This window comes from Malus domestica, chromosome 09 (assembly GCF_042453785.1).
Source record: "Malus domestica chromosome 09, GDT2T_hap1".
In the NCBI taxonomy this organism is placed as follows: Eukaryota; Viridiplantae; Streptophyta; class Magnoliopsida; order Rosales; family Rosaceae; genus Malus; species Malus domestica.
In genome coordinates, this window is record NC_091669.1 from 19,490,833 (window position 1) to 19,501,122 (window position 10,290).

Sequence of the window (10,290 nt, forward strand, 5' to 3'; positions counted from 1 at the left end):
ACCTGAATTGCTTCCTCTATTATATCTTGGCATGACATACATTTGAATATGATTATGTGAAGTATAAATTGAATTGATATGATTTCATATATATTTATGTATATGCTTATATCTTGATTCTGGGAAAAATTATACATATTTTACAGTGAGGGGTTTGATATGTTATTAAATGAAATGGTTTTGTAAAACATTTGTTTTTGCCCACTCACGTTTTCTGTTTTGCACCCCTCCAGGTTTAAGGTAAGCTTGTTGTTGGTGGCTTGAGGGCGTCGGCAATTCTGACCTATCTAAATAATAGTGGGACATTCCTGATACTGTATAACTAGTACTTGTCCTACTAGACTGTACCTAGACTTATTATGCTCTGATTATGAGTGTTTACTTTTGTAACTAACTTCTATCACTTCCTATTTAGTAGTGCACTTTAGTAACTTGGTTTCCAATTATTCGTATATTTCCTATCATTATTGCTTCCGCACTGTGCACATGGCTACGTCACTCTTACGTGACGGCCAGCATGCATTGATCTCGATCGGGGTGTGTCAGTTTGGTATCAGAGCCTAGGTTTAGCAGTCCTGTATAATTCTTAAATGTTCTAATCCTTGTGATGTCTTACGTCAGAACTATGCCGCCTCGTAGAGAGTCCCGTCACTCAGCTGAGCCTAGTTTCCCTGATAGTACTCAATTAGGGGAAGCTATAGTGGCTGCCCTTCAGACTGCTTTCCGTCCTCCCTAGAAGACACCTCTTAAGACTGTGTACAACCTGAAACTGAATCACTTCATTGGAAATGAAGGTCATGAGGGGGCAGAAAAGTGGCTTAATCATATTGAGAAGATCTTTCTTGTGATGCAGAGTCAAGGGAATCTTTTTCCTGATAAGTGGGTCGAGACGAATACCTGGTTTTTGAGAGAGCGACCTGCATCCTGGTGGAGACATGAGTCTTACTAGTTGACCCTAGCAGAGATTGCGGACTGGGGAGTATTTAAAAAGTTGTTTTGAAAAAGGTTCATTCCTCCTGAGTATATTGATCGTAAGAAACAAGAGTTTACTCATTTGAAGCAAGGAAAGATGTCAACTAATGAGTATTATAGGATGTTTACTGATCTGTCGAGGTATGATCCAGAGGTTGCTGCTAATCCGGTTGAGATGCTTCGTCGCTTCAGATTGGGTTCTAAAAAGAAATAGTGTTCCATAGCGACATCGACTCACTGTGCCACTTACCAGGAGTTTTATGAGGTTTTATTGCAGAGTAAGGACTCAGAAAACATGCCCAATGAAAGTGAGGATGAGGAAGGAAAGAATGGGGGCCAGAGACGAGATGATAAAGGAAAAGGGCAAGCATTTCAGGGACCTCGCAAGACCCAGAATTTTAAGATGAGTGGTGGCAGTTCCAACTCTTCTAGCAGGGGATTGAGTTCCAGCTCTTCCAGAGGCAGAGAGATTTTAGTGGTCCAGGTGGTTTCGGTGCCCCTTTATGCCATAGGTGTAATAATAGGCATTTTGGGGAGTGTAGGAGAGGCAACAGTGGATGTTTTACTTGTGGTTAGATGGGTCATAGGGCTGCTCAATGCCCTCAAAGTCAGCAGAGACCCCAGCAGCCTTCCTTCCCACCACCTGCACCGACCCAGCAAGCTTTAAGATCTGGTGGTTATACTCAGACTGGGCGAGAAGGTGCCCACCAATATCAGGATGATGCCGCTCCTTACACCTCAGGACAGTAGCAGTACTCCCAGGATCCTCAGTATCAGAGTAGGTACCCTTAGTACCAAGGAGGATCTATGTCTTATCAGCCACATTCAGCCGGAGGATCTTAGTGGTACCAAGGGGGACATCCCCAGCAGGGAGAGATTGCTGTTAGTAGTGCAGGATCTTCGAGGCAGTCGGGTTAACAGAGGCAGGGACGTGGTGTTCATGCCAACAGAGGTTGCGGTAGATGACAACAGAATCAGGCGCGTATCTACAACATGTCACTGCAAGATGCCCAGAATAATCCAGATTTAATCATGGGTACGTTAAATATTCTTGGTCATTTTGCTAGAGTATTGATTGATTGTTAAGTGACGCAACCCCATCCTGGGCATCCCCATCCTACACGTTTTGTTATTCTGGGCATCGTGAGCCAAATATCCCCATCCCCATCCCTGACAACCTTTTGACAACAATACGACAGCAGAATCCTACACATTTTGTTATTTCTCATACATTTGCTCAAGTGACGCAACCTCATCCTACACCTCTAAGATATAATTTAGAGTTTTCTATGCCAAGAGGGGATAAATGTTTTGTGGATCGGGTATATCCAGGATGTACAGTGATAGTAGAGGATGTTGTCATGCTGACTAATCTTATGCCTTTGGATATTATGGATTTTGATGTGATTTTAGGCACTGATTGGTTGCACTATAATTGTGCCAAGATAGACTGTTATAGAAAGATAGTCACATTTCATTGACCTGGATTACCTGAAGTTACATTTGTAGGAGAGCCTAGTGGGGTGAGGCATGGTATTATTTCAACCATGAAAGCAAAAAGATTGTTGTCAAAAGGTTGTCAGGGATATTTGGCTCATGTGGTATTGAACGATGATACTCCTAGTAGTGTGGAGGATGTTCGTGTGGTCAGATATTTTCCAGATGTATTCCCTGAAGATTTGCCTGGATTGCCGCCAGTTAGAGATGTGAAGTTTGTTATTGATTTTCTTCCAAGTATGAATCCTATATCCTTAACTCCTTATAGAATGGCTCCTGCTAAATTAAGGGAATTGAAAGTTCCGTTGCAAGAGTTAGTGGATAAAGGTTTTATTTAGCCTAGTACTTCACCTTGGGGAGCTCCAGTTTTATTTGTGAGAAAGAAAGATGGAACTTTGAGGGTGTGCATCGATTACAGGCAATTGAATCGGGTAACCATTAAGAACCGTTATCCATTGCCTCTTATAGATGATTTATTTGATCAACTCAGAGGTGCCTGTGTATTTTCTAAGATTGACTTGAGGTCAGGTTACTACCAGTTGAAGATTAAAAATGAAGATGTCCCTAAAACCGCATTTAGGACTCGATATGGTCATTATGAGTTCCTTGTGATGTCATTCGGGTTAACTAATGCACCAACAACTTTTATGGATTTGATGAATCGAGTATTCCAGCCATATTTGGATAGGTTTGTTATTGTCTTCATTGACGATATTCTGGTATACTCTAAGTCTAAGGCTGAGCATGCTAGACATCTGAAGTTGTTGTTAAGCAGTTTGAGGGAACACCAGCTATATGCTAAATTTAGCAAATGTGAATTTTGGTTGAATCAAGTGGCATTTTTGGGACATGTCATTTATGCTCAAGGCATTCAAGTGGATTCTCAGAAGGTGGCAGCTGTGGAGAATTGGGAGTAACCTCAAACCGTCACCGAGGTACAGAGTTTTCTTGGCCTAGCAGGCTACTATAGACGTTCGTTAAGGATTTTTCAGTGATTGTTTTGCCATTCACGAGGTTGACTCGAAATGATGTTAAGTTTGAGTGGAATAATAAATGTGAGCAAAGTTTCCAACAGTTGAAGTACTATCTCACTCATGCACCTGTTCTAGTACTTCCAGATGATAGCGGTAATTATGAGGTTTATAGTGATGCTTCTTTAAATGGTTTGGGTTGTGTATTGATGCAACATGGTAGGGTGATTGCTTATGCTTCGAGACAATTGAAACCTCATGAGAAGAATTACCCTACACATGATTTGGAGTTGGCGGCTATCATCTTTGCTTTGATGATTTAGGGACATTATCTTTATGGTGAGAAATGTAAGATCTTCACAGATCATAAGAGTCTTCAGTATCTGTTTACTCAGAGAGATCTTAATCTTCGACAACAGAGGTGGATTAAGTTACTTAGTGACTATGATTGCACGATTGAGTATCATCCTGGTCGTGCAAATGCAGTGGCGGATGCACTTAGTAGGAAGACTCCAGCCAGACTTAATGCCATTTATGATTGTCATGTTCCTCTTCTATCAAATTTGAGATCCACTGGAGTGGAGTTAGGAGTGGAAGATCGAGAAGAAGCCTTACTTGCTAATTTTCAGATTAGGCCAATTTTAATTGATTGTGTGCTTGAGGCTTAGATGAATGATGAGGAGACACGTGATATAATTCAAGCAAGGAATCAAGGCAAAAAGAGAGATTTCGGGATTCGAGAATCTGATGGTATGCTTATGCAGGAAAGTAGAATGTATGTGCCGAATAATGCAGAGTTAAAGAAAGAAATTTTGGATGAAGCACATATTTCAGCATATGCGATGCATCCAGGAGGCACTAAGATGTATCATACCATTAGACCATTTTATTATTGGCTGGGTATGAAAAGAGAAATTGCCGAGTATGTGAGTAGGTATGCCATTTGTCAACAAGTTAAAGCTGAAAGGAAGAAGCTGTTTGGATTGATGCAGCCACTTCCCGTTCCACAGTGGAAATGGGAAAATATTACTATGGATTTTGTGTACAAGCTTCTTCGTACACAAAATGGATATGACGACATTTGGGTGGTAGTTGATCGGCTTACGAAGTCGGCATATTTCATTCCAGTGAGGGAGAAGTATTCGTTAAGCCGATTAGCTAAGTTATCTATATCACAAATTGTGAAGTACCATGGTGTGCCAGTTAATATTATCTCTGATCGGGATCCTAGATTTACTTCCAAGTTCTAGATAGCATTCCAGGAAGCTCTTGGTACGAGATTGCTTTATAGTACGACATATCACCCTCAGACAAATGGACAATCTGAGAGGACGATACAGACATTAGAAGATATGTTGAGATCTTCAGTGCTGCAGTTTGGAGATAGTTGGCATGATTGTTTGGATTTGATGGAGTTCGCCCACAACAACAGTTATCATTCGAGTATTGGTATGGCACCATTTGAGACACTTTATGGGAAATCATGTCATACACCTCTATGTTGGTCAGAGGTTGGCGAAAGAGTTTTAGTGGGCCCTGAGATTGTAGATGTGACTACTCAAAATGTTCAAGTAATTAAGTATAACTTGAAAGCGGCCCAAGATCGACAAAAGAGCTTAGCAGATAAGCAGACCACTGATCGAAAGTATAATGAAGGTGATTGGGTATTTCTGAAGCTATCACCTTGGAAAGGTGTTGTACGATTTGGAAAGAAAGGAAAGTTGAGTGCTAGGTACCTTGGACCATATATGATCATCGAACGAGTCGTTGAGGTTGCTTACAGGCTTGAGTTGCCTCCAAAGTTGTGCAAAGTGCACAATGTGTTTCATGTTTCGATGCTTCGACATTATGTTTCAAATCCTTCACGTGTGATTCCTCCTCAACCTTTGGAAATTAATCCGGATTTAACGTATGATGAGGAACCAGTGACTCTTTTAGATTGGAAGGATAAGGAACTAAGGAATAAGACAGTGCGTTTGGTAAAAGTGTTATGGAGAAATCATTCAGTGGAAGAAGCTACTTGGGAGACAAAGGATCGTATGAGAAAGATGTATCCACGCTTGTTTTATGATTATTAGTGGATGTATTTGTTATGTATAATTTTGAGGACGAAATTTTCTAAGGTGGGGAGATTGTCACAGCCCGTTCCGAAATTCATTTATCAGTGATGTAAAATGACAGCTTTATCCTTGGACGGGAAAATGGTAGTGTGTGTGTGTGACATATTGAGACTTAGAGGTTGTTATGTGGTCTTGGATTGGTGACCACGTGGATCACACACACACCACACTCACTCCTTCTCTCTTCTTCCCGTGCTCTCTCTCATCTCTTAGATTCTCTCTCTCCTTCTTCTTGTACGGACAAACACCAAAGACCTCTCAAACCTCACAGATCGAGGAAGAAAATGGTACCATTGTGTTCGCGAGGACTCTACGAGTTCAAATGTATCAATTTCAGGTAAGGAAACCTTTAATTTCACGTGGAAACCTTAGCCCCGATTTTGGTCACTATTCATGTGGACGTAAATATGTTGGTTCCAGGGAATTTCAAGCTCATAGAGAGCTTTAGAAGGTTCGGGGTGGTTCGTTGGATAAATTTGGACGTCGGGATAGCTAGTTTCAAAGTTGACCAGATTATGAGCTTCCTCAGGTAAATTCTAATGGATTTCAAGGCTTAAAAATGGTATAACGTGATTCTACATGTTAGCTTTCCAATGGTTCAAATTTCATGAAATATGGTGCAAAAATGAAGAAGTTAGGACGATTTAAATATTTTTCCAGAAATCGACAAAGTCACCGGCAACTGGTCACTCGCCAGAGAAGAGAGAGAATAATCCATCAGTTTTGACGGAATATGCTGACGCCGTCAGTTAGTTTGGACGGTTACCGTTGGGTTTTAACGAAATATTCCTAATGGCAGTTAGGGAATCCGCAATTCCCTGCGCGTGGCGGCGTGTTTTGCCATGCACTCGCTAGCGTGTGGGGGCGCGTAAAGCTTCCAAAAAATTTTCTGAAAATGTGGGGATGATCCTGAGGTTGTGTAGGTCACTGTGGTATATTCATATACCCAATTTAAGCTATGTATGAGAAGTTATTAGCTAGTTTTGTCTATGTGCTTTAAAATAACGTTTTTATAGTTAATTCGCATATATGTGAGACTTATCCCGAGGACGAGCGTATCCACGGGCGACTCGGGGGTTACGACCCGTCGACATACCAGTGAGTGGGCTTTTGATTTTCAATATATATTTATATACTTGATATTTTCCCAGAAATATGTGTTTAAATAATAGTATGCTATAAATGCCATGCATATAAGTTTATAATTCATACGTGAATTGGTATGTGATGCTTTATATGTATAAATGTGGTGCTGTGAACGCTCAAGTAAGCTCAGGTAAGTTGGGTTTGGTTATGTGAATCATCGATGATGTGATATGTGATTGAATAATGTTGAGCTCATAAACTGCACTTAGGGTGATTGTGATTTAGCCATAGATATGGCACATGCCTGTTTATTATGTCACCTTCCGCACCGTATGCTCATATTTGATCCAATTTAGGTGCACATTCTTGTCGTACAAACCTTATTTATGGTTCTGACTCGTAGGTGACTAGCGATTTATCGCCCAGCTATTATGTGAGAGTAGTATTAAGTATAATTATATTACACCCATTATTGTCGTATAGACTTTTTTGTGTGGTTCCGACTCTTGTGCAGTATGTTGCCGTATAGGTCATTGTACTGACTCCGGCTAGAGTAACTTTTGAGCTATGAATTCAGCCGTACAGACTACCATAGGGGTTCCGGCTCACATGTTATATTTCTATGAAATTATTCTTATCTGAATTGCTTACTCTATTATATATTGGCATGACATACATTTGAATATGATTATGTGAAGTATAAATTGAATTGATATGATTTCATATATATTTACGTATATGCTTGTATCTTGATTTTGGGAAAAATTATACATGTTTTACAACGATGGGTTAGATATGTTATTAAATGAAATGGTTTTGTAAAATATTTGTTTTTGCCCACTCACGTTTTCTGTTTTGCGCCCCTACAGGTTTTAAGTAAGCTTGTTGTTGGTGGCTTGAGGGCGTCGGTAGTTTTGACCTATCTAAATAATAGTAGGACATTCCTGGTACTGTATAATTAGTACTTGTCCTACTAGACTGCACGTAGACTTATTATGCTTTGATTATGAGTGTTTACTTTTGTAATTAACTCCTATCACTTCCTATTTAGTAGTGCACTCTAGTAACTTGTTTCCAATTATTCGTATATTTCCTATCATTATTGCTTCCGCACTGTGCACATGGCTACGTCACTCTCACGTGACGGCCAGCGTGCCTTGATCTCGGTCGGGGTGTGTCATATTTTCCCACCCATCTTTTAATAAAATATTAAGGCCATTTGTTTTTTTTGTGGTCCCTGTAGTGACACGCCACTTTCAATGTGACCCTTGTGGTGAAAAATCTATTCATTAAACCCCCTGTGGTGAGCCCTGCTAGCAATTGAGGTTCAAATCCAAAGTTCCATTAATCTTCCGTTAAATAAAATCATTGACTATCACATGTGTATCGGTCAAAATTAAGTTTATTTATTTCGGAAAATAAAAAAAACAAAAACATGATTGAATTAAAATAAAATTACAAATAAAAGAAACTTGTAAAGATAAAAAAAAACCCAAGAGTTCCCGTATCTCATCTCAGGCTCCTAGCCACCACCATAGCCACTAATGGACCTCCTCTACCATCACTAACCATCACCCACTTTGATAGCGCATGTATCTCAACCTATATAATGCAGAAAAATCACATATGTACAATAATAACTTAAAGAGTTAAAGACAATGGGTGAAATGCAATATATATGCATTCAAATGGGTGAAAAGCATTGTAGAATTAAAGACAATGGATGAAAGGCATTGCAGAAAATTCAATCTTCATGTCCGCCCTCCACATATGAACTTCAAGAGAGTAAGAAAGTTAAAAGAATTAAAATTCAAAGAAGATTAAGAAAAAAAATGGAAAGGTTGTGTACTGGCCAACTAGGGCCTACATAAAACCACATTACCAATTAAAGACAAAACTGAAAGGCATTTATGCATTCAAACTGGTACAAATTGATAGAAGAATGAAAGTTCAAGTAAGACTAAGACTCTAACTCATGATCAAAGACGTGTTGGCATTGAAAAAAAAAACAATGGTATATTAGAAGTATTAGGATTTCCAAACAAAATTAAACCATACCTAAGAAATTAGGCGCGACTTCACCTTAATCTCTTCTCCTAGCCATAGACGTGGTTTTAAAGGTTTAGTTTCAATCTTCGCATTCAAGCTTCTTTTTTTTAACTTTTTTATTTTTTTGTAAAATCTAATTTCAGTTAAACCCTAAATTATACTAGATGTCCATTGAATAAGATGTGATTTGGATTGAAATGACGAATTTGACCCCTCATGTGATAGTCATGTGAAATTATTTAACAGAAGACTAACGGAAATTTGGATTTGAACCTCAATTGCTAACAACACCCACCACAAGGATTAAATTAAAAGTTTTTTTACTACAAGGATCACATTGAAAATGGTATATCACCACAAGAATCACGAAAAAAATTTGGCCAAATATTAATAACATGTTTACTCTTATAGAAAAAGAACTTTAAGCCCTTATCCCCTTTTTCTCTCCCCTTTGCTTCTCTCTCTTCGGCTTCAACTGCTCTCGGCTACATCGACCGCCACGACATCTCCACCATTGGCCACCGTCTCTCTCTCTTCGTCCCCTGTATATATTTGTGTATATTAGTTCCTCTCTCTCTCTCTCTCTCTCTCTCTCTCTCTCTCTCTCTTCGTCCCTAATAAACGCCATGAACATGATGACACTTTTTAGGTGTCATAGAATTATTTTTTATGGCATTTGATCAACGCCGTAAATCTTTCTTTCTCTCTCTAAATCTGACTTTTCACCAATTTCACTTTATTTTCGAATCTGCAATTTTTCTTCGAAGTTCATTAGATTAGGTTCCATCCAATTTTCTAGGTAGCTCATTGTTGAGTGTATTTGGAATTTTTCAGAATTTTGGAAATATGAATTTAGAAAATTCTTCAAATTATTTCAGAAATTTATGTTGTATTAAATTAGTTTCCATCCAATCATCTACTTTGTCCTATTGACTTGCAGTATGTTGCTAAAAAGGAAGTTCAAGGAATTAGGATTTATAGGGGTGGGGGAATAAGATTTTAATTTTTTTTTTTAATTTTTATGGTGAGTGAGTTTATAAAATGGGTGAAAAAATAGAACACTGAAGTGGGTCTATTCATCAATAGCCACATGGGCCTTGGCCAATTTCCTTTTTCTGGTTTTTTTTTTTTAAAATATATTTTATTTATTAAATTAGATGGTAATTGGAATTTAATCAATTGTTGCGGGTAATTTCCCCATTACCAACTAGGGGTTCTTCATTTTTCATTATTATTTTTTATTTGACATATTTATGTATTTTTCAATTTAAATCCATTGGCATTGACCCTTTTCTCCACCTTAGCAAACTTTCCTTATTAGGATGACATCAATTTTAGTTAGATGGAAGGGAAATAAGACATTTTCAATGGGAAATTACTTATATGAATGGAGAATTTCACTGGGGTGCTCCTATTTCCCTTCCATTGTTCCTTCCTTCTTAATTAAAAGGGATTTCAGTACATATATAAGGAAAGGGATCCTCTCCGGATCCCTTCCTCCTAATCCACGAAATTCATATTGTTGAAAATTGATCCAACGGCTACAAATAGGAGCCAACTTTAAAAGTTATAATAACTTCAATCATTGAATCAAA

At 38.6% G+C, this 10,290-nt stretch overlaps 1 protein-coding gene across 1 annotated transcript; it reads left to right on the forward strand.

Annotated features, from left to right (window-relative positions):
• The first annotated feature begins 2,519 nt into the window (after positions 1–2,519).
• On the forward strand, positions 2,520–5,518 carry LOC139187815 (uncharacterized). Its single transcript, XM_070804413.1, has 2 exons — positions 2,520–2,796; positions 4,950–5,518. The coding sequence occupies exons 1-2, from the start codon at positions 2,520–2,522 to the stop codon at positions 5,516–5,518; spliced, it is 846 nt and encodes a 281-aa protein (XP_070660514.1).
• The last annotated feature ends 4,772 nt before the right edge of the window (positions 5,519–10,290 follow it).

Excerpts from the sequence above, each read along its gene's own strand:
- LOC139187815 (XM_070804413.1), top strand. The coding sequence starts at position 2,520 with ATGAAAGCAAAAAGATTGTTGTCAAAAGGTTGTCAGGGATATTTGGCT. Across the intron at positions 2,797-4,949 it reads GCAAGAGTTAGTGGATAAAG|AGGTTGGCGAAAGAGTTTTA; the intron begins GTTTTATTTAGC and ends TATGTTGGTCAG.